We start from the raw sequence: 24167 nt of genomic DNA on the forward strand, positions 1-24167 counted from the left end.
CACTGGGGGGTAAAAGACTTAAAAGTCAACAGACATGCAGTTGACACTTGACGCTGGAATTCAATTAAAGCTGCCAAAGCAAAGCCGTCATTTACAAACTACTACCAGATCAACACATCTTAGCCAGAAAACTGATAGTATCTACCTGTGAAGTCTGGTGGTAGTATTAGTATTAGTATTAGTATTAGTATTAGTATTAGTATTAGTATTAGTATTAGTATTAGTAGTATTATTAGTAGTATTATTAGTAGTAGTAATAGTAGATGTACCAGTAGGTTTTTACAGTACTGAAACATGTCAAGCAATTTTATTTGATTGAACTGAGCCCTACAGGTACTGTACATGTACATTTATGGTATTTAAGTGCTAGTGAATGGATAGTTTGTTGAGGTAGAGATAATTTATTACATGGATCCAGTACAGGCCTAACTCAGGGATTTTGTATTGTACATTCCATTTCCTGTGGAATGTGACACTGAAGCCAGCTTTGGTATAGTATTGTACTCTATTTACTACTACTCTATTATATAACCGTGTTTAAAAGTCAATCAAGCCAGCTAGACTGTGTTCCTTTTTGTTCTTTCACATCTCACTGAAGTGGAACAGAACATAGAGTCACGGGGGCAAATTCCCTGCCAACACACACACACACACACGACGAACTTGCGCACGTGCACACACATGAACGAACACACACGCGGATACATGCACAAATACACGCAGGCACGCACAAACACACACACACACTCAAGCGCTAACACACACACGCGTGCATACACACAATCGAAACAATGGTGCATTTAGTGATAAAAGCACCACACTTGGCAAAGAGTTAAATTTATAGACCCTGATAAGATTTAGATATGAAGCCAACCCTGATTTAGCCCCTGGGGGACGTTGTAGCCAATATCCAAAATGGACCTATACGGTAAAACTATTTTACAATTCAGAAGGACTATTTTGATGTAAACACACCAAATTTGTCACAGAGGTAGATTCATGTAGCTTAAAAAGATTTTGATTTGGAGCCACCACAGATTTGGCCCTTGGGGAGCGTGGTAGGCTCCTGGGGGCCTTGGCAGTCATCTTATGAAATGGCCACTGAAAGTTTAGAAGGCATATTTTGAGATTAACACACCAAATTTGGCACTGAGGTAGATTTAGGTACCCTGAAAATATTTAGATATGAAGCCACTACAAATTTGGCCCCTGGGGGCCATGGTAGCCTTTCTACTAAAAGGCTGCAGACTTTACCACTATTTTACAAACCTTTAATCTACAACAAGTAATTGCCTATACTTAATTATTTTTTGAAAGTCATATTTCTTGCCTATACTCCTTGCCCTGTATCTACTGAAAGTCAAAGGTTTAACAGTAACACAAAGTATATTACAGTATAATATTACAGAGTGAAACACAGCAGTCATGTAGGCCAAATTGTAGAAGAAAGTAAACATTTCTCGAATGAGTGTAGCGGACGTGAGTTAAAATGCTCTAGGGATGAGGTAGCACTGCCTGCAACTTAAAAGGGTAGGTAAGCATAAACGGAACCACATGCAACATATGGATTTGCATTAGTATACATTTTCATGCGCATCAAAAGTCCCAATGCAAAGTTACACCTCACTTTTCTACTTTTAGATTTTTTTTGACATACAACTGATCAGAATTGTGAAGAATGTCGAAGTCATGTCCGAAAATGTTTTTCCAGGGGGTGTGACTCAATATGGAGGACCCGGCAAGCCAACCTATTCCCTGTAATGTAAACTCCATGTATAACTTCAAATCAAATAAAATCATTTGCACTCACGACTACTGAGTGTTCACTTTTACAAGCAAATACTTTACGAATGTATTGTTACAAAATAACTTGCAAGGTTGCTAGCCAATTAGCCTGCTAACAATAGCCTTACTAGCCTGATAACGTTATCCCTACCAGCCTGCCAACATTACTTTCACACTGAATGAGGATTATTTAAGATACTCTGTGAAGAGGTAGGGTTTCAGATGTTTTCGGAAGACGGGCAGGGCAGCTGTCCTAGCCTCAGGGTGAAGCAGGTTCCACCATTGGGGTGTCAGGATAGAAATGAGCTTTAATTGGGTTGAGCAGGAGCTGGAGCTGGAGGGCCAAGAGACCATTTACAGTTGACATTTTAGTCGTTTAGCAGATGCTCTTATCCAGATTGACTTACAGCAGTGAGTGCATACATTTTCATACTTTCTTCATACTGACCAGAGATGGCAGAACGGAGTACTCGGGTTGAGTTGAAACGTTTCAGCATAGCCTGAAGGTAGGGAGGGGCAGTTTTTTTTAAATGGCTGCCAAGCCCCCCAGGGGTCAAATCTGGGGTGGCGCCATATATAAATATTTTCAGGGTCCATAAATCAAATTGACTGCTTATATCACAAAATGCACAATTGTTTTTGCTTTAGCTGCTCCATTATAAGGGTAGGCAAAAAGTATGTTTCCACTTTTATTTGAACTAGGCAAGTCAGTAAAGAAAAAATTCTTATTTTCAATGACAACCTAGGAACTGCTTTGTTCAGGGGTAGAAGGACAAATTTGTACCTTGTCAGTTAGGGGATTTGAACTTGCAACCTTTTGGTTACTAGTCCAATGCTCTAACCACTAGGCTACGCAGCCTCCCAACTTTCTAGCTCTGTCCTGCGTTTTGTTTGTATTATTTTGATACAGTACGCAAAGATAAGGAAGGACTGTAAAGATGTACTTTGTAAGACAACCAACAATATCGCTACTGTGAGTAAAACTAAGTTAATGCTCATTGGTTGGGTTGACAATGTCCTCAAACATTCTTTAAAAAATGCAATGACAAGAGGTGGCATACTACTAATGTGACGAAACCACCCAACAGCAGGCATGACAAGTATAGCCTTCTAGTGTGACATGTAACTATGCAACATAACAGAAGAGCCCAGATGCTTGTCTAGACATCTCCTCCTAATAGTGTTTACTGCATCTTAAAGAGACTTGGTGTGAGACACACACATAGCTGTCTGTGGTTTAAGTCTGTGTTCTCCGGCGTAAGAGGGTGAGATGGGGAGACGTCCACGACATCCAATAAGACAGGAGAAAATGTTAAAGTACTCCAACTCTCCCCCAAGCAAGGCCAAGATAATGACATGGTTGGAGGGAAATTGTAGGATAACGTCGGCCTGGAACGGTAAACACCGACCCGTAGAATCCCATTTGGGCATTCCGGAATGGCCCTGGGATTCTTGGAAGCGCTCCGTGTTTGCATTCTTCCCCCAGAGACGTGGAGTGGTGGTGCTAACAGTGCTTGCCTGTGATCATTGCCTTGTCCTGAGTGAGAATTATAGATGAGGTTGGAAGTGGAGGCTTGCCGATGTTGTGCGTCTCTGGGAATTTGGACTAGGACATAGCTGGGCCAGGAGTTTTCCTGACCATGGGACTTGACTGGGATTAAACTCCAGATTAACAAATTTGAGGTTTTACTCTAACTCGGGCCTGCATTTTACTGTAACTAGGGCCCACATTTTACTGTAACTAGGGCCCACGTTTCATGGTCAGATCAGGTGGTCAGCAAACACTCCTCCCCATTTAAGGGCCAAACTTCTGGCCCTAGACATTGATGCTCTATGAAGGTAGCTGCACAGAATTCCTAGATGAAATATAACATAGTATATTAGATTGTGGCAGCTAGTTGGAGCGATCTTAGAGTTCCCAAGTTAGTATGATAAAACTTGACTGGCTGTTCAATAATAGAGTGAATCCATGTGTTTTCAGTGGACTAGGACAACTGCATCTAATTCCTTTATAATGAATAAAGGTACTCCTTTCTAAGGGATCTACGGTATCGTGATAATCAAATGTGATTGACAGGAACTTAAGTTTTGTAACAGGCTGCATCAGGAGCCCACTTGTTCTATTTTAACACAACGAACTGTGTACAACAGAAGTATGGAGTTCAAACTTCAACCCGAGTTCAACTTTAACTGGCCCTCTCTGTCCACCGTGGTTAATGAACAGTAGCACTGTTCATCTCCTCATCTTCAGAACTATTTGAATGTGTTTATGTTGCACTGCACGTCGTACATCATTTTTCGATTTTGATTCATCCCAAAATAGATGTTTTTTCCCCCCAATGTCTTGAAAATAGTCTCTGTCGGAAATAGACAATGCCCCTCTTTTTGCGCACCAAACAATACACGGTGCCTCATGTGAGACCAGCTGACGTGTTGAGCTACGAGGTACCTCCATTGACATGCTTCATGGCTGAATCATGTTCACATTTTTTAAATATATATATATATTTTTTCACCTTTATTTAACCAGGTAGGCTAGTTGAGAACAAGTTCTCATTTGCAACTGCGACCTGGTCAAGATAAAGCATAGCGGTGTGAACAGACAACACAGAGTTACACATGGAGAGAGTCATGAGTCACTTTCAACTTATAGAGACTCCAACTCTCAGTGTGCCTGACTTAGAGGTTGCACCCTACATCAGTCCAAGTCAATGTGTCAACCATCACTGTTTCTTAGGGGCAAAACTACATTCACTTCATTTGATATCCGTCGTCCAATCAAATTCGGAGCATAGCAATGATCAACGAATCCGCAAACACGTCTAAACTCCCCTCCAGGCCATGCATGTCGACGGAAAGTCCCTCGGCGGCTCCCAGCTCCAGTCGTAAAGGGCTCTCTCTCTTTTTCCACCACGCTGCCGGTGGCCAACATGCTCTTCCGCAATGTGCCGGGTCAGCAATGCCAGAGGAAGCAGCGGCAGCAGACAGCTATATGTCCTGGTGGGCACACATGCCGAGCGTGGCTGAATGATTGGCATTCCTGTGATCTACCCCCTCCCCCCTCCCCTGGCTGGTTGGAGGACCGTTTTAGGAACAGATGTCATCGTTGGACACAGAACTGCTGTGTCATTTGTCTCTCACTTGGATGAGTGACTGCAAAGAACAAGCCTCATGTGCACAAAAAAAGCAGTATAAAGGTAAACTAGTCTCGCCAGCTTTCTAAACTTGTAGCGCAATTACCGACCGGGCCCCCCATTGATATCGTTAGTCACCCTCACTCTGATATTATATTAATAACGCCAAACATCTCCACCCTATGGCAAGTTTTGTAGAATTGCAGGACATTAGCCGTAAAACTGCAACAACAACAAACAATCCACTCCATATGGCAAAATGTGTAGAATTGCAGTAAACGTTTTTCTCTCCCCTGTCAAGAGGGGGGGCCGCTGAAATGTTTTGCTCGCGAGTTCACTTAGGGACCCCAAAAGGCTAGGGCTGGCTCTGACCGGATTTGGATGTGGGTACACAGAACCGTGAGCCACTTCAGCCGCTCATGATGAGTTCAGATTCATCAAAGTTGCCCTTCCCTGCTCCACAAGCAAAACCCTGGTTGAAAAGTTCATGAGCATTCAAACAGCATTCGTTCTCACCAGAGTTGTCATGTCTGTCTTAATGATTTGTTTCCTCCCCTCTTTAGAACTAAGCAACACTTAAACAATTTAAAAAATAACTTAGGAACTTGTCAAGTTTTCAAAAACTTGTCAAGTTCTTTGGTGTTTTCCGAGCTACTTAAAAACAGTGAAGGCAGGCCACATGTATGTGTTTGTGAGTGAAAGCGATAGATAGAGAGAGGGGGAACAGAGAACATCATTACGGTGACGCTCAACTATTTGCGATCAGAGGCGTGTGACTAATATGTGTGAGAGCAGACGCCAACTATTTAGAGTGTTCTCAGACAAAAGGGGAACAACCATCAAGTCCCCATGGCGATGTCATGACATTCTCTGTATTTTCAATATGGAGGAGAGGAATGGTGGCGTAAGAGCTTAAGTACAAAGCAGGAAGAGTCAAATGCTCCTATAGAAAAGTGGGAAATGGCCTAGGACTTTTTCGTTTTCCTTCGCTGCATTCATTCCCAACGGCACTGAGCCTCATCCTGCGTAAGCTAATGCGTTCATGAGAAGAGATATCTCAGATATCAAGGCACAGGAAAAAAAATGTCACCAGTCCGGTTTGAGACAGAAAGTCAGGCGATAGGGGGAATGCTGCTTACCGTGTGTTCAGAAACAGTACACGCAGCAAATAACAATACACAAGCACGCATTAGTTAAATTCTTTCAAAAGGTTCCTGAATTCTTTTAACAGGTTTGAGATTTGCTTTAAGCCTTCAAGTTGTTTCCAAGATGTAGGCCAGCCAAGAATAGTGTTGTATTTACACAATCCTGCAACAGCAGTGTGGCCTAGCGAAAGACTTCTGGGATTCCGGTCCTACGAGTCATTGTCTGATATGTGTCTGCCAGAAAATGTGCTGGAAATTCTCTGACCTTCCACTGGAGTGGATGGAGCAAGCAGGAGATTGCTCAATAACTTGCTGTAGTAATAGCAGGAATATGTCTGCCTTTCCTCATGATGGCTCTTCTCAGAAGTTAACGATGAGGAATTTGAACCAAATCAACAACACTAGCCAGTCCTATCTGAGACCACTTCCCAGAATCATTCAAATGCACATAAACAGTCAGTCAGTCATTCTGTATTTTTTTATTTTTTTTATTTCACCTTTATTTAACCAGGTAGGCCAGTTGAGAACAAGTTCTCATTTGCAACTGCGACCTGGCCAAGATAAAGCATAGCACTGTGAACAGACAACACAGAGTTACACATGGAGTAAACAATTAACAAGTCAATAACACAGTAGAAAAAAAGGGGGGAGTCTATATACAATGTGTGCAAAAGGCATGAGGTAGGCGAATAATTACAATTTTGCAGATTAACACTGGAGTGATAAATGATCAGATGGTCATGTACAGGTAGAGATATTGGTGTGCAAAAGAGCAGAAAAGTAAATAAATAAAAACAGTATGGGGATGAGGTAGGTGAAAATGGGTGGGCTATTTACCAATAGATTATGTACAACTGCAGCGATCGGTTAGCTGCTCAGATAGCTGATGTTTGAAGTTGGTGAGGGAGATAAAAGTCTCCAACTTCAGTGATTTTTGCAATTCGTTCCAGTCACAGGCAGCAGAGTACTGGAACGAAAGGCGGCCGAATGAGGTGTTGGCTTTAGGGATGATCAGTGTGATACACCTGCTGGAGCGCGTGCTACGGATGGGTGTTGCCATCGTGACCAGTGAACTGAGATAAGGCGGAGCTTTATCTAGCATGGCCTTGTAGATGACCTGGAGCCAGTGGGTCTGGCGACGAATATGTAGCGAGGGCCAGCCGACTAGAGCATAAAAGTCGCAGTTGTGGGTAGCATAAGGTGCTTTAGTGACAAAACGGATGGCACTGTGATAAACTGCATCCAGTTTGCTGAGTAGAGTGTTGGAAGCGATTTTGTAGATGACATCGCCGAAGTCAAGGATCGGTAGGATAGTTTTTACTAGGGTAAGCTTGGCAGCTTGAGTGAAGGAGGCTTTGTTGCGGAATAGAAAGCCGACTCTTGATTTGATTTTCGATTGGAGATTTTTGATATGGTCTGGAAGGAGAGTTTGCAGTCTAGCCAGGCACCTAGGTACTTATAGGTGTCCACATATTCAAGGTCGGAACCATCCAGTGTGGTGATGCTAGTCGGGCATGCGGGTGCAGGCAGCGATCGGTTGAAAAGCATGCATTTGGTTTTACTAGCGTTTAAGAGCAGTTGGAGGCCACGGAAGGAGTGTTGTATGGCATTGAAGCTTGTTTGGAGGTTAGATAGCACAGTGTCCAATGACGGGCCGAAAGTATATAGAATGGTGTCGTCTGCGTAGAGGTGGATCAGGGAATCGCCCGCAGCAAGACCAACATCATTGATATATACAGAGAAAAGAGTCGGCCCGAGAATTGAACCCTGTGGCATCCCCATAGAGACTGCCAGAGGACCGGACAGCATGCCCTCCGATTTGACACACTGAACTCTGTCTGCAAAGTAATTGGTGAACCAGGCAAGGCAGTCATCCGAAAAACCGAGGCTACTGAGTCTGCCGATAAGAATCTGGTGATTGACAGAGTCGAAAGCCTTGGCAAGGTCGATGAAGACGGCTGCACAGTACTGTCTTTTATCGATGGCGGTTATGATGTCGTTTAGTACCTTGAGTGTGGCTGAGGTGCACCCGTGACCGGCTCGGAAACCAGATTGCATAGCGGAGAAGGTACGGTGGGATTCGAGATGGTCAGTGACCTGTTTGTTGACTTGGCTTTCGAAGTCCTTAGATAGGCAGGGCAGAATGGATATAGGTCTGTAACAGTTTGGGTCCAGGGTGTCTCCCCCTTTGAAGAGGGGGATGACTGCAGCAGCTTTCCAATCCTTGGGGATCTCAGACGATATGAAAGAGAGGTTGAACAGGCTGGTAATAGGGGTTGCGACAATGGCGGCGGATAGTTTCAGAAATAGAGGTTCCGGATTGTCAAGCCCAGCTGATTTATACGGGTCCAGGTTTTGCAGCTCTTTCAGAACATCTGTTATCTGGATTTGGGTAAAGGAGAACCTGGAGAGGCTTGGGTGAGGAGCTGCGGGGGGCGGAACTGTTGGCCGAGGTAGGAGTGGCCAGGCGGAAGGCATGGCCAGCCGTTGAGAAATGCCTGTTGAAGTTTTCGATAATCATGGATTTGTCGGTGGTGACCGTGTTCCCTAGCCTCAGTGCAGTGGGCAGCTGGGAGGAGGTGTTCTTGTTCTCCATGGACTTCACAGTGTCCCAGAACTTTTTGGAGTTGGAGCTACTGCATGCAAACTTCTGCCTGAAGAAGCTGGCCTTAGCTTTCCTGACTGACTGCGTGTATTGGTTCCCGACTTCCCTGAACAGTTGCATATCGCGGGGACTGTTCGATGCTATTGCAGTCCGCCACAGGATGTTTTTGTGCTGGTCGAGGGCAGTCACGTCTGGAGTGAACCAAGGGCTGTATCTGTTCTTAGTTCTGTATTGAAATATGAATACAATGTCATTGGCGTACCAGAACAAAATGCCATCACAACACATTCCATCACATCTATTGCTCTCTGTTTGAATGTGAATGCCCAGAGAAGGAATCCATCCCACCCAAATCCAACCCCACCTTATCGTAATACTCTTTATTCCATTCAGTCCAATTATTTTCCACACTATCCTATCCCATTGTATCTCACCCCTTTAGAATTCTACTCTACCCGGTTCTGTCAGGTCCAGTTTCAATCCCATTCCATTGTCCACTCCACTCCGAGCCTCGAGGCACAAACCCAGTCATCAGTGAGATGGCCTCTCTTCCTACTCTCTTTTAGAGGAAGTCATTCAGTGAAGTAATGCCAACCTGTTTGGCCTATCACAGTTCGGTGAAAGCTCCTTCCTTCCAAAATGTCTTTTGTCAAATCAAAATCCATTGCATTTTGTGTTGCTCTTTTTTTTAGAAAGTAATTTATCATAGCATGCTGAACACGGACCAAAATACAGTCCCTCTTCAGGATGTATTCCGTCCTACAACTGCTAGTTTGAATAATGTACACTGAACAAAAATATAAATGCAACATGAAAAGTGCTGGTCCTATGTTTCATGAGCTTAAATAAAAGATCCCAGAAATGTTCCATATGCACAAAAAGCTTATTTCTCTCAAATGTTGAGCACAAATTTGTTTACATCCCTGTTAGTGAACATTTCTCCTTTGATAAGATTTTCCATCTACCTGACAGGTGTGGCATATCAAGAAGCTGATTAAACAGCATGATCATCACACCTTGTGCTGGGGATAATAAAAGGCAACTCTAAAATGTGCAGTTTCGTCTCACAACACAATGCCACAGATGTCACAAGTTTTGAGGGAGCATACAATTGGCATGTTGACTGCAGGAATGTTCACCAGAGCTGTTGCCAGAGAATTGAATGTTAATTTCTTTACCATAAGCAGCCTCCAACATTGTTTTAGACAATTTGTCAGGAAGTCCAACCAGCCTCGTAACCATGCCAGACCAGGACCACCACATCTGGCTTCTTCACCTGCAGGAACGTCTGAGACCAGCCACTGCATAGCTGATAGAACAGTGGGTTGGGGCACAACCAAATCGTTTCTGCACAAACTGTCAGAAACCGTCTCAGGGGAAGCTCATCTGCATGCTCGTCGTCCTCACCAGGGTCTTGACCTGACTGCAGTTCGGCATCGTAGCTGACTTCAGTGGGAAAATGCTCGACTTCGATGGCCACTGGCACACTGGACAAATGTGCTCCCGGTTTCAACTGTGCAGATGGCAGACAGCATGTATGGCGTCGTGTGGGCGAGCGGTTTGCTGATGTCAACGTTGTGAACAGAGTGCCCCATGGTGGCGGTAGGGTCATGTTATGGGCCGGCATAAGCTACAGACAACAAACACAGTTGTATTTTATCGATGGCAATTTGAATGCACAGAGATGAGATCCTGAGGCCCATTGTTGTGCCATGTATCTGCCGCCATCACCTCATGTTTCAGCATGACAATCTACGCCCCTACCTTTTTTTAAGGAATCTGTGACCAACAGATGCATAACTGAATTCCCGGTCATGTGTAATCCGTAGATTAGGGCCTATTTAAATTGACTGATTTCCTTTTATGAATTGGAACTTTTGTTCAGTGTAATATTGTGTTCATTTTGACCAAAAAAAACAAATGGAATAATGTCATATTGTGACATAAAAACAACAAAGAAAAACGGTTTGGTTTAACAGCAAAGTATTGTGTCTTTGTCAAAAAAACAACGTTCTTTCAATCCCAAAATCACAAAGAGAGGCAGGAGGCAAGCAATCAGTTTATGGTTCTTTAATAATTGTATTTTCTCAGTATTAAAAGGGGGTTACAGGATAAAAGCGACACAGAACACACAGGCCCAGGCACTCACACCACACACACGTTACAGTCCATAGTCGTAGCAGGCCACTTCTGGGGAGGGTGGAGAAAGCTTCATCAGTAACGTCATCATACTGGAAACCATTGGTACGCACTCACACGTCATTTGGCTCTTCATCCCCAGCAGGTCCCGATTAGGGTCACACTCATCTGGTTCCCCTTTCCCCCAGACGCGGTGGCGGTAGTGGTAGGTGTGTGGCTGAGCACGGCCTGTGGCACCTGTCCTCTCCTATTGCTGGCTAGAATCTGACAAACTTCTTCTGTGGGGTTTTTTCGGCGGTTGGCATCCAACATTATGGTGCATTGCCGCCACCTACTGTACTGGAGTGTGGGCCAGAGACAGGCACAAACTAAATCCCACCTGCCAGCCATGTTTTTATTAAGAAATATTACATATTTGAGACTGTATCTAATGATGTTCTACTCAGTATGCTCTATAAACTCAATTCCTGCATCCCCTTTTCCCTCATACTGGTTATCAGTCCCTCTCTTTCCCTCTGCTACTGCTCACACTGTATCAATACCTGTGCCACTGTCTCGGTTTCCTGGCAGTAATCACACCTTCCTGTTTGATGCTGTTTTGATCCTGTTTGATCACATTTAACGTCGTATTCAACCGCCTGTGTCCCACCCGTAGCCTTTTAAAGATGGCCTCCTCTCTTCTGTCTCTTCCTGTCGCCCCCCCCCCCTCCCTTACTCTATACTTGGAATAGACGCCTGTCCTTAGTGTCTCTGTCCCACTGCTCCTGCCAGCTCTGCACCACCACTTTCCATACCATCCTCTTAGGCATCTGACAAACTTTGACTGAGAGCTGCCTTTGTGCTCATTAACCCCGACACTTCTCAGGGTTGGGGGGGGGGGGGTCTAGCTCAGGTCTCTAATTAACTCACCCATTCCCCCATTGGGGGGATTCTGGGTGAAGCCAGTGAGGGAGGCACGCCCTGCTCAAGTAAACAGCCATCTGTGCCGCTTGGTCATGTGGTCAACAAGGCAGCATGGTGCATTGTTCGGAAACACACGTCTCTTTTCCATCAAAAAGATGTTTGAATTTTCAAACTAGTTTTAATTAGGAAGGGAGATTGATTTAAAAAATATATAAAAAACTACGGCATTCACTTTTGCATGTGAAAACGCAGAATTCTACTCATTACTCCATGTGCTTAACCTAAATCACATTTGTTTTGAGCCAACCTAGCCGTCGGCCAGATCGGGGCACACGGCTCATACCCGGGAGGCAGTCCGGTTCCAACTATGCCTATCCGGGCGCTCGGGTTAATCAAATGCCCTCATTCACACACCAAGACAAACACTCAAAAGGGGTTAACCAATTCCAAGGAAGTCACTCAAATAAGTGAATAAGAAGTAAACCAAAACACAGCACCTGATAGGAATAAATTAATATTGAAGCACTTCTAAGTAAATCAATTGAAAATAAATCAACCATGAGGGAATAAGGAAAAAGGACTAAATAGAACCACGTGACATCTTTCTTGCAGTGCTGTTCTCACATATCGTATAAAGTATAACCTATAACCCTTTGGTCAACTGAAGCCCGCCTGAGTCTGCAGACAGCAGGAATTTTTATGGCCAGCGATTTTGAATGTCCACTAACACCAGGAATGGCTCCTTCCAATGTCCATGATTTCAAAGGGCCACTCCACTCAGCATTCCTTTGGAAGTTCACAGGAAGTCTGCCACAATGGGGGCAAATGGCTAGAGGCTGCGAGTTAACCAGTGGAGATGAAGGTGGGGTGGGGGGGGGTGGTGGAAGAGGAAGTAGTGGGGTGGTGTTAAATGAAAAGCCACGCTTTTAAAGGGTGCTTCCACTATCACCACTGTCCCCATTTGAGGGGAAACTCAAACACGCTTTTAATACCTTGCAAATGGCCGCCTAGACATTCAGTCAGACAACTTGGCTGTGTAAAAACATGTTTAAGAATACTTACCACCAGTGGAGGCTGCTGAGGGGAGGACGGCTCATAATAATGGCTGGAATGGACCAAATGGAATGGCATCAAACCATGTTTAATGTATGTGATACCATGTATGTGATACCAATTCCATTACCACGAGCCTGTCCTCCCCAATTAACGTGAAACCAACCTCCTGTGCTTACCACCACCCAAAACATGTGTGGAATGTGTGCTGTAAACTTCCAGAGAAAAACCATCAAGATGGTGGTTTATTGTGCCTTTTTTGCCCTCATTGTGTGTTTTGAAATGTTTAGAAGCTTTGGGGCCTCACAGACTGCCACTAAAATTTGTGTTCTTAGTTCATTGGGCTATGGAGGCAAATTATGTTAATTCCTGAAGCATGCTAACCTCATGTCTCATTCCACAGCCCTTATGCTCCTACATATTTGAGATTTGAACCCATAGTTCAATCAGGTGCTTCTGTTTGACATTCTCTACCACTCTGCATCATGTAGTGCTTTGGGCTCAATGACTTTCTATGTCTTTGGTCACAGGGAAAAGCCACAGATTCCAATGGACAGCTGCCGATCTATATACTCGGTCCCGTCCTGTTGAGACGCTCATCACCCATACAAGAGTCAATGGCTACTTTCATCACTAGATAATTATAGTTTTAGTGGCCCTGAATCTATAGGCATTTTTTCTTTAGCTAAATCTTAGAGCCATATTGACTGAAAACACTGGATAGTGGCAAAAAATAATAATCTATGTGCAATCATTATCCCCCCCCCGAGCAAACAGAGACAGGACAAGGTCACATGCACAGTTGCCCTTGAATGAAATGTCAAAACAGATCTATAGAGTTAGTCTATAGGCTATTCCTATCCGCTCAATCAGTATCTGCAAATTGCCAATAGCAGACAGACACTCAGAGATGGAAGGAAAATGTCAACGTGGACTATCTACATTCAGGTTATTATCATCTTTATAACATGTTATTGGCATGCTGTTGTAACTTCTGCCTGCTGCTTTCCCTGTGATTAATTCCCATTTGTAGTTTATTACCTGGAACACTATCGCTGTCCTCATGGTTGTGAGGAGAATTGCAGCTATTCCGTTTGGCCTCCTCTCTCATATTGGAACCGTGTGGGTTACGCTTTTGATCCCCGAGGGAACTCGCGCTCTCACATTCCTGGCATTCCCGACCTCAGTCCCTCCGTCCCCAGTTACTTATTATCGCTCAGCTCTCGACAACCGGTTCAGTGTTGAGCAAGTTCTGACCAGAGTAAACCACAAACTCGCGGTGGAAGGATGATAACTGTTTAAGCGAAACATTGTGCATTACTTTTGACCTTATTTTAAAGTTGAACGTTTAAAAAAAAACGGTTTTGCTGGGATGACAGCGTGAACTGGTAAGATTTGTTTGTTTTCGGCTACTTTGTAACATTCGAGGCTTGAATTGTAAACAGTCGGTTATCGCGCGTTAACACAAAACATATTGTATTGTGGTTTCTAATTTATTATGCAACTCAATTCTTCCATCGTTGGTTCTGAAAACTGTTTGTAGAATTATGCGCTTGACTCCTGGGTGAGAATAGAATTTCGACGCACATTTTAACTGCAGTAGTACCACGGAGCAACCACGTTTCCCTTCTGTCGCTATGTGGCTTGTATAAATGTTACTTTTCACGACCAACAAACATTTGATCCATAATGTTGACAATTTAACTCATGTAAAATGGAACATGTTTAAGTAAAAATCATATCTGATAGTGAAATAGTGATGGCATACTTATACAATTTAAGAGGGGAAATTCATTTCCATTAGGAAATTCATGGAATGCCATCACTCAAAAGTAGAGCATACTTGATTTTTGCTTCACTCTACCTGGACGACAAAAGGCCTTGAGTAATGTATGGGATATTCAACAAATCATGAATATTATGTTATTTTTTTGCGGTCTTTACAGTATTCTACAGTAGGGTTTTGGAGGAGCACAAATCATTTGCATGATCTTATAAATGTTGTACATTAGCAATGATCAACTATACTGTTTTAGGTGTAGGACTACTTGTAAGTATGTTTATTGATTCATTTATTTGTATCCTGTTCCAGGTTCACAGCCATCTATAACAATTCTGTCTCCACTTGATCACTAGCTTCAAACACCAGAACCATCATGTCATCCACAGAAGAGCCGTCTGGCACGGTCCTGCACCGCCTCATCCAGGAACAACTACGCTACGGCAACCCCACAGACGCACGTACCCTCCTGGCCATCCAGCAGCAGGCCCTGCGCGGAGGCAGCGGAGGGTCCCCTGGTGGAGGGCCTGGGAGTGGAGCAGGAGAGGGCCCTGGTGGAAGTCCTCGCTCCTCTCTGGAGAGCCTCACCCAGGAAGACTCCTCATTCCTCCAACTGTCAGCCCGCCAGGAGCCCCAGGGCCAGGAACACCAGGGAGACTACCAGCACTCGGAGAGTAGCTACCAGCTTTACCAGCTCCACGGCGAGGAGCTGCCCACCTACGAGCAGGCCAAAGCCCACTCTCAGTACCTGGCTCAGCATTGGGCACCCGCCACAGGCGCCCACAAGCAGCTGCGCGAACGGGACTACCGTGCAGCGGATGAGGAGCTGATTGAGTTGAAGCGAGGGCATATGCGATCGCTGAGTGAGCATCTCCTGCAGCTGTCTCTGGAGAGGAATTGTGCCATGGCGAAGTCTGAGGCGGTCAGGAGCTCCTCGCATAGCTACCCGGAGCTGGGTTACTGCGCCCCCCCACAAGGCCTCCAGGACAAATGCAGCCCACACCCAGAGTACTCATCTGTTCCCATCATGTCCCAAGGATATATGCCCATCCACGCCCAAGAGCCCCAGTGTGTGTACAGGGACATTCCCCAGCCAATCCAGACCGAGCAGCACAGGTACTAAGGCATTACGGCAAAGCACAACTGTGTGTGTGGGTGTTGGCCATACAGTGAGATCATGTAAAGGTGTTCCCACTGTTGGTGTGTTCCCAGTGTCTTTGCCATGAATCAACAGCGATCACACATTAAATAGTGTGCTAATTTCTGTGGCCGTGGCCGCTCGCATAATGGATTCCAAGCCTTGTCATTGTGCGTCGTGCCTTCCTTACCTCCCTAGCATGCATTGTGAATCATTACATGCGTAGGTTGGAATTCCGATCGCCTCTCTGAAACACTATTATGTCAACCCACCTAGGGTGGAGTTGATGTGTTCATTATAATATAAGATAGTGGTGATATCTGTGGATGCCAATTTTGGAATGTCGCAATGTCGTTTTTCATCACAAAAAAGGGGCGGCTTCTTGTAATACGCGCCGGCATTCAACATACTTTTTTTACTACCTGAAAATGATACACTGGGCAGAACTCACAGCAGTGGGGGCAGTGTTGACTCTTGGTTCTTTTATCTATATCAATGCCTAATTGGCTATAGGCAATTCATCAAAGTAGCCAATTATGCATTGATAACCAAATATAATCTCAGCGACTGTTCAAACAGTAAATCAAATGACAAGAATCCACCCAAAAACTAGGAATTACAGGCTATTGCAAAGGGTAGAACCTGCGGTAGCCAACTGGCTAGCCATGTGCTTTTTTTCTCTGTGACCAAAACATGACATTCTATTTTTAGCCGATATGGGAATGAATACAAAAGCAGCATATCAAACTGGGATAATGTTTTATAAGAATACTTGCCGGGGCATATTTATTTACATAGAGATGTGGGAAGCTGAAAAGGCTAGCTTTTTTTTAGCCAGGCTAAAGCCAGTTAGCCAGGCTGCCAGCTATCTACCACTAGCCCAGGGATGGCGACTCTTTCTTGCTTTCACAAAATGAAAAGACAAAAACAAAAAAACGTTGAATCGCCCCCTTGTGAATGGGAGTGGGACTGGCATGAATATGTTACCAAAAGGTGTCAGCGACTCCCAAAAAAATCTCACTCCACCCACATGCACCCGACATACGTAGATCAGCTACGGTACTATTGCTAGCTAGTCACACTCATGGGGAGACGGTAGTGGCCAGTCACACTCATATTTTAACAACACACGTCCTTCTTCACAGGTATGTGGCCCCAGTTCAGCAGCAAACGGAGACCTGCTACAGCATGTTCACCAGTCGGCCCCCTGGTGTCGTGGAGGAGCCCAAGCAGGTGGAACTGCTGATGCTGGAGAACGAGAGGCTGAGGCAGGAGCTGGAGGGCCACCGAGAGAAGGCCTGCCGCATCCACAAGGTGAGAATCACACATTTTCCATTGAAGATAATTATATTGTAGCTATACGGTGGGAATATTCTCCTTTCAGTCCCTCTCTAAAATGGCGACATGCCATTGGATACGTTTGCACTGCTATATGCACGAAGGACTGATATTCTATTGGAGAAACAAATCATGTTCAACTTTGGGCAAATCTCCCATTGAAATCGATGCATGATGGAATGCACAACTTTTGAGTGACACACGACACGTGGGACTTCCGAAGTAGGCATGCCCACGCCGAATAGCAAAGAGATTGTAGTCTGCAACATGTGTCGCTTAATGAAGGGAATGGAGGGAAACCCAAGTAGCAGATGGCTTGTGTAGAGCCACCTCAGGCACACTGTCCCATCTTTACAACTGCTGCTACCATTGGCTGCAAATAGAGAACATATAGAGGCCAGAGTCTGCTACTGTGTCCAACACTCCCTGCATTGTGCTGCAGCCAAGGGGTTGTGAGCCCTTTAGCCATAGATTTTGTGTTGTTGGTCCTATCCAGGGCATGTCAGACAGCAGTCGATAGGGTCGTAAAAGCCCTGGCACAGATTACATGCTCAAGAGTGCCCAGAGAGAGAGAGAGAGATATTCTGTTCGCCATGGCAGGTGGCAGGGCTACTGTGTGTTGAAACTGGGAATTGCCAGGGACGTCACAATTTTTACCGTGATACTTAGGTGCAGATGCGATTATGTATTGCGATTCGATGTTCCAAACGTATTGCTAACTATGCGTCTGCTGCAAAGAGACTAAAGAACACGAGAAAATACGTTTTGATGAGTCGGGGGAATAAAAGTGCTGGAAACAAATTGGCTCCCGATTTAAAAAGATCAAGATCAAGCTATAAAGGGAAAATACTGGAGTTTTGGTGCAGGTACAGCCAACTAGCGCAAAAATAATATTGCGATATGTAGCTATCACTACTTGAGTATGTTATTGCCTCTTATAAATCAAGATAGTGGCAACATCATTAGATGACAGACTTCACATATTTATCTTGGTAGATGCAATAGAGGTAGATGGAGGACTAAAATAGGTTATACCCATCTTCCTGTATCTTCTGGTAAATGCATACTGTAGCAAGACTTTGCTGCTCTCCTGTGGAGTTACGTCACCCCACTTCTTGTGCTCCCTCAGCCTTAAAGAATGATAATTACTGGGTTGGAAAATTTCCCCTGACCGTCGGGCCGCAGCCCTGAGTAAACATGCCTTAGTGGCTGCTGTAATGGTGGGCGTTTCTACTTCTTCACTTCTCTGCCTGTTTCTGTTTCCACAGCACAGGCGTGCACACCTTCCCCGCATTGACAACCCGCCCATACCTCTCTCTCTCTCTCTCTCGCTCTCTCTCGCTCTCTCTCGCTCTCTCTCGCTCTCTCTCGCTCTCTCTCTCTCTCTGTGTATGTCTGTATGTCTGTGCGTGTGATCGTGAACCACCCACACCTAGAACCATGGCTGTTAGCTCCCAGGAATGCAGATATAAACCACTCACGGGGAGTGGTGTTAGCTCAAATTCCTCTGGATTATAGGCATGTAGTGTATGTACCGTATAAACACAGTATGAGGCTATGTGCCCACATGTAAGGAATGTGCAGGTATATTTATGGATATATGCCCATATGTATGTTTATATACGTGCCCACATGTTTATGTGCTGTACTGCACATACAGATGTGCTAGGTCTGAACCAACACCCCCCCCCCATCTCCAGCACGCATAAAGATATTAAACAAGCAAACAAGATGGCTGACCAAGAATGTTTTTCTTTCCTCTCCTTGCTTCTCTCTGTCCATTCAGTTGGAGCAGGAGATCCAGAGGATCTCTGAGGCCTATGAGGCTCTGATGCAGGGCAGCAGTAAGAGGGAGAGCCTGGAGCAGACCCTGAGGAGCAGACTGGTGGCCGAGATCAGGAGGCTGCAGGACTTCAACACGGACCTTAGAGGTAAGGACCACAAATACCAGAAAATCTCAGGTTGGTTAGCATTTTTAGTCCAGAGCCATTTTTTAAAGATTATACTGGTTTATAAAGAGTGGAACTGGTTGCGGAAAAACTATTCCCCAAATCAGGTTTAGTGTATAATGCTTAACTTTCAATATTTGCGTTACAGAAAGCCTGGAAAATGCCAGAACACAGGCCGCAAAAGAAGTGGAAGCTGCCGACCACAACCAGCACATCATGACCAAACTGCTCGAGCAAGGTAAGTGTCACCCATCCCATCTCCTTTCCTACCACTCCAAGTCTTAGACCCACTTCAGCCATGTTGCACATTCCTCACAGGATTGGAGCATAGCACAGGGCCACTCTGTAGTCAAGCTACATCCTGTATGGATGAATTTCCATTGCATAACCTCCGCTTATTTGGTGAGAACGCCTCAATTAGTAAACGCAACCCAGCTACGAGGAAGGAAGGGGAGCTATAAATGAGAACTGTTGAACTAACATCAGGTTCCTGGGGTCGTTGGTTTTGATTTACGTTGTCTATTTAAGCAGTGGGCCTTTCCCAGGGCCAGATGAGAGAGGGTTGGAGGTGTACGGCCTTGATTGGAGGAATGTTCCTTGTTAAGTGGGTCAAAGGGATAGGAGCTTCCCCTCCTCTTTCTAACCCTCGACATTCCACAAATGCTTGAGCAAATGAAGACCGTTGGCCGTGATGGCTGAATTCTGGGACGTATTAGCTGGGTTAGAGCGATGGTAGTGTGATGGCTTTAAGACTTCGACCAAGCTCTCATTTCCACCTTCGAAATAGCTTAATGTGGCCTTAGACTGGTTCATTCCTTGTGTCCGTCCCAGTACCCAAGACTAGCTTGTATCCTGATGTATCCTGTCAATTTATCCTGTGTGTGAATGTTGTACCGTTTGTAGCTTTGTGGCTTTACCGTGTCTGACTTTTCTTTCCCCCCTTCTCTTCTCCTCTTTCTTTCCCCCCCATCAGGCGAGGAGCAGCAGTTTGAGCGTGAGCGTGCCGAGCGCGAACTCCAGAGGCTCCGCAACTTCGCAGAGGAGCAGGGCCTGAGGGCGGAGCAGCTCGAGGAGGCCCTCGAGGCCCAGCGGTGCAGGGGCCGGCAGCTGGAAGAGGAACTGCGGCGGAAGCGGGCCTACGTGGAGAAGGTGGAGCGGCTGCAGAGCGCCCTGGCTCAGCTGCAGGCCACCTGCGAGAAGCGCGAGGGCCTGGAGATGAGGTTGAGGACACGTCTGGAGCAAGAGCTGAAGAGCCTGAGGGCGCAGCAGAGGCAGTCTCACCCGCCGGGCGTGACGGTGGGCTCGCTGCACGAGCGTCTGAGGGAAAGAGAGGAGCGTATCCTCGCCCTGGAGGCGGACATGATGCGCTGGGAGCAGAAGTACTTGGAGGAGAGCACCATGAGGCAGTTCGCCATGGACGTGGCTGCCACTGCCGCCGCTCAAAGGTGAGGGTCAGAGGTTTAACGTTAGGGGATCGATGGTTCAAGGGTTGTGTTCTGTATGCACATACGAGAGAGAACATTTTCAAAACGTCTGGGCTAAATGCGTTTATTGTACTTCCCATTTTTTTTTACCTGCATCCAGTTCCTAACGGAATCTATTTCCTCCCTTCCAGAGACACAACCATCATCAACCATTCCCCCTGTCACTCTTCAAACAACAGCTTCAACGAGGACCTGCCTGTATCTGACTACCGAAACCAGGAGATGGAAAACCGGTATGAAGATGGAACTTTTTTCCCGAGAAATGATCCGCCATTTGCAGCGTTATTGCCGTCATGACCCTTTGTATTAATTTAATACTTCTGATCTACTTCGTTGTATCAGATAGCAATGCTCCGAGAGCCACCATTTGTCTACTCTGACGCCATTTCTCTCCTGCACGTAGGATCCGTGCTCTCTACGCCCATGTCCTGGAGAAAGATGCTGTCATTAAGGTACTCCACCAGCGTTTGCACCAGGACCAGGTCGAGAAGAGTGGGTTTTGTCTGCGCGCCGCCATGTCCACTTCTTCAATTAGCACGGCCAAGTGCGCCAGCGTAAGCAAAGGTAAGGACGAGTCACGATATTGTCAGAGACAAAAAAAAAAAAAAAACGTTTTAACACCTTTTTAACTATTACTTGAGGGGTCTCTCAGGGCTCTGTTCAGGAGGCATTGTTGTTCGCTTCATACATGCAATCTAATCGGAATATGAACTAGGGAGTTATTGTCAAATTTCATTTTGATGGACATTGAAGTGGATTGAGGGTAGAATTAGAGCACATGTTTATCATTTAAATGTGTGCCAGACAGTGGTTGATATTTCACATTTCACATGCTCTGTGTTGTAGGTAAGAGTCTGTCAGACGACCAGACTCCTGTCTCTCCTCTCCGGCGCTCCTCCCCAGCTCACCCCAGCCAGAGCTGTGGATCAGAGGATGGAGCGAAGGTCAAGGAGCCAACCACTGGTTCTAAACTCAGCATTGGTGAGTAGTCTGTCACACACACATACACACACACGCACACACAGTTACCCAAACACCCAAACCATTCTTTGTAATTGCATCACACTCTGTCAGAGCAGTCATTGATTTACCAACCATACCCCCGTAGAACCAGCCAATCGGCGATGGCCTTGTAGGTCGGAGGTCATCTGTGGGCTGCCGGAATGTGCTATGTTGTCACACTTAGCCCTGATTATTAACTGCACTGATTTAACTGAATGGCTCATCCCAATGTAGAACAATCAGCATGTTTCTTTGGTTAAAGATGATGTACTGTAATAGTGGTATAGTGGTATTTTTCCACCATTTCCCCTCTTCCCACACATTCCTCTAATCATTTGACCTCTCTCTGTTTTTCCAGACAACGCTGCTGCTCAACAACTGAAGTCCTCCTCCTTGAACACATTGAGAGGCCTGGATGACTTGGAGGCAGAGGCAGTGGAAATCTTCATTTGAGGAAGTCAAGACTTTTGATCTTCGACAAGCGATTCACTCCGAGGGGGTGTGAGCTCTCGGGAAGCTGCGCAGAGTACCGACTACGTCAATGGTCAGAGTTCTGAATGAAAAATGTACAAAAGACAAGAATGATGCAGAATGAGAGAGGAACGTATGGGGGGAAAAAGGACTTGTGCTTTCACATTTAGAGGGGAACGGTGCTATTCCTCTATCTCTTTCTCTCTTAGCCAGGCGACTGCAGGCTAGCCATCTGGGTCTATGAGACAAAATGTGAAACATTCTAGGTACTTGGACAGTATTGCTGTTTGGTAATGGGCAACATACTACTGTCGTGTCAGTGTATATGCCAATGTATTTATATCTGTTGCTTTTCACATATTCACAAAACACCTTTCTCATGTTCTGTCGTGTACAATGATCCATGGAGTTCGGGAACTTCATATTCTCTTTTTAATGAATTGGATCAGTTTTTTTTTTCTCGTTTCCAAACATTAACTGAAAGCCTCACGCTTTTCCAGATAAATTCTACAGACACGGTTATCTTTTTATGGACTTTTAACCCCTGTTCCCTCCCTGTGCAGAAATGTCGAGTGAATCTGGCCACATTCCTGTGCCATGGAATTCTTCAGAGTTGAGCAAAACTCCCTCATCTCCATAATTGAATAAAAATGCCAACAACTCTTAACGTTCATATTTTCACCAGCCATATTCCCTAAGCCTCAGTAGCCGGTTCTACGGGTTTAGAAATATAACTTGTGATGGTCTGTTTTTTTTTTCTTCTTTAGATTTCTAAATATGATTTTTTGCTTTTCACCAAGTTATTTTATTGTTATTTTCCAAATGTTTCTTTGTGTGTATTTTCTGATGTGGTGAATCCGCTGGTCAGATTCATCATAGGGATTTAAGCTGTAAACTACGCCATTTGGTTTTAGTTTACCGTGAGCCTTTTTCTGAACTAACAGGTTAATATATTTTATACAGATGTTTGTATAATTATTTTAGATATGTAGTGCTATGAACAGGATGCCAAAGAGGTTTGTGTGTTGTAAGTTATGTGCTGACAATCATGGTTATGTCCAGCTGTCCAACAACAGACAAAGCGTTGACCTCCAGCAAATACATTTCTGTGAACTCCTAACAATATGAAGGTTGTGAATTTGAATTCAAACAACATTTCATAAAGCAATAAAATATTCTAATATATAACTCCTGTTACTTTGTTGACATATTTTTCTTGGAAAAAAACATATTTCTGAGAAGAATTTTGGCGTCGACGCAAAACTTTTGGGCAATTTTTTTTTACTATTTATTTGATCTCTTTCCCTCAATCTACCTCTCATCTTCTCTTCACACGTTCCTTCCTTCTTTCCGGAGGAATAGAGGGATTGAGGGCTCTCGTTAGTTAATGAAAGCCAGAGAAGCATTCTTCAGGCTCAATTTTCCCAAATGGCTAGCTCTGTTGTTATCCCTTTGCACCTTTTAAGAGCACGCTTGACATGGTTCGCATTCTTTTTTCAATTTAAAGTTTTATTAAGTTTTCTTGATTTTCAATCAACCAACAAAACACATTCCACATTCACAGATGTGACAGGCTTTTAAAAAAAGTCAAAAAATAATAATACATTTGAAATGGTTAGCATTCTTAAACGGACATGGAACAATATAAATAACAAACAAAAGATTGTAACTGATCCTGGTTGAAGTTGCCACGCACATTGAAGTTCAGACAACACCTATAGTAAATGAATGCTTTACCACCCATGTGTGTATATTTACAGTATGTGCCATATAGTTTTGAGTTAGGTTTGCTATATATACAGGTATATGGATATATATATTTGGCATGTGCATCTTTCCCTCAAGGCAATTCGATATGTATATACACTGAACAAAAATATAAAAGCAACATGTAAAGTGTTGGTCCCATGTTTCATGAGCTGAAATAGAAGATCCCAGAAATTGTCCATGCACACCAAAAGCTTTTTTCTCTCAAATGTTGTGCAAAAATGTATTCACATTCCTGTTAGTGAGCATTTCTCCTTTGCCAAGATAATCCATCCACCTGACAGATGTGGCATATCAAGAAGCTGATAAAACAGCATGATCATTACACAGGTGCACCTTGTGCTGGCGGATAATAAAATGTGCATGTTGCCACAGATGACTGAAGTTTTGAAGGAGCTGTTGCCAGATAATTTAATGTTAATTTCTCTACCATAAACCGCCTCCAGCGTCGTTTTAGAGAATTTGGTAGTATGA

General features: G+C 44.6%; 1 protein-coding gene across 3 annotated transcripts; it reads left to right on the forward strand.

The window, feature by feature from the left end:
* Positions 1-13898: 13898 nt before the first annotated feature.
* Positions 13899-23202, forward strand: LOC124010119 (angiomotin-like 2a). 3 transcript variants are annotated; one of them, XM_046322477.1, is made up of 10 exons: positions 13899-14152; positions 14901-15660; positions 16828-16996; positions 18807-18951; positions 19118-19207; positions 19943-20414; positions 20585-20686; positions 20857-21017; positions 21300-21434; positions 21814-23200. In XM_046322477.1, exons 2-10 carry the CDS (start codon positions 14921-14923, stop codon positions 21906-21908), a joined length of 2109 nt encoding a protein of 702 aa, XP_046178433.1. In that variant the 5' UTR covers positions 13899-14152; positions 14901-14920; the 3' UTR covers positions 21909-23200. The 3 variants fall into 3 exon arrangements, with proteins under 3 accessions (XP_046178433.1, XP_046178432.1, XP_046178434.1); XM_046322476.1 differs by having other exon boundaries at positions 13900-14152; positions 14857-15660; positions 21814-23199; XM_046322478.1 differs by lacking the exon at positions 13899-14152 and having other exon boundaries at positions 14907-15660; positions 21814-23202.
* The last annotated feature ends 965 nt before the right edge of the window (positions 23203-24167 follow it).

This window comes from Oncorhynchus gorbuscha, linkage group LG22, assembly GCF_021184085.1.
Source record: "Oncorhynchus gorbuscha isolate QuinsamMale2020 ecotype Even-year linkage group LG22, OgorEven_v1.0, whole genome shotgun sequence".
Taxonomy (NCBI): domain Eukaryota; kingdom Metazoa; phylum Chordata; class Actinopteri; order Salmoniformes; family Salmonidae; genus Oncorhynchus; species Oncorhynchus gorbuscha.

Excerpts from the sequence above, each read along its gene's own strand:
- LOC124010119 (XM_046322477.1), top strand. The coding sequence starts at position 14,921 with ATGTCATCCACAGAAGAGCCGTCTGGCACGGTCCTGCACCGCCTCATC. Across the intron at positions 18,952-19,117 it reads CTTCAACACGGACCTTAGAG|AAAGCCTGGAAAATGCCAGA; the intron begins GTAAGGACCACA and ends TTTGCGTTACAG. Across the intron at positions 21,018-21,299 it reads GTGCGCCAGCGTAAGCAAAG|GTAAGAGTCTGTCAGACGAC; the intron begins GTAAGGACGAGT and ends TCTGTGTTGTAG.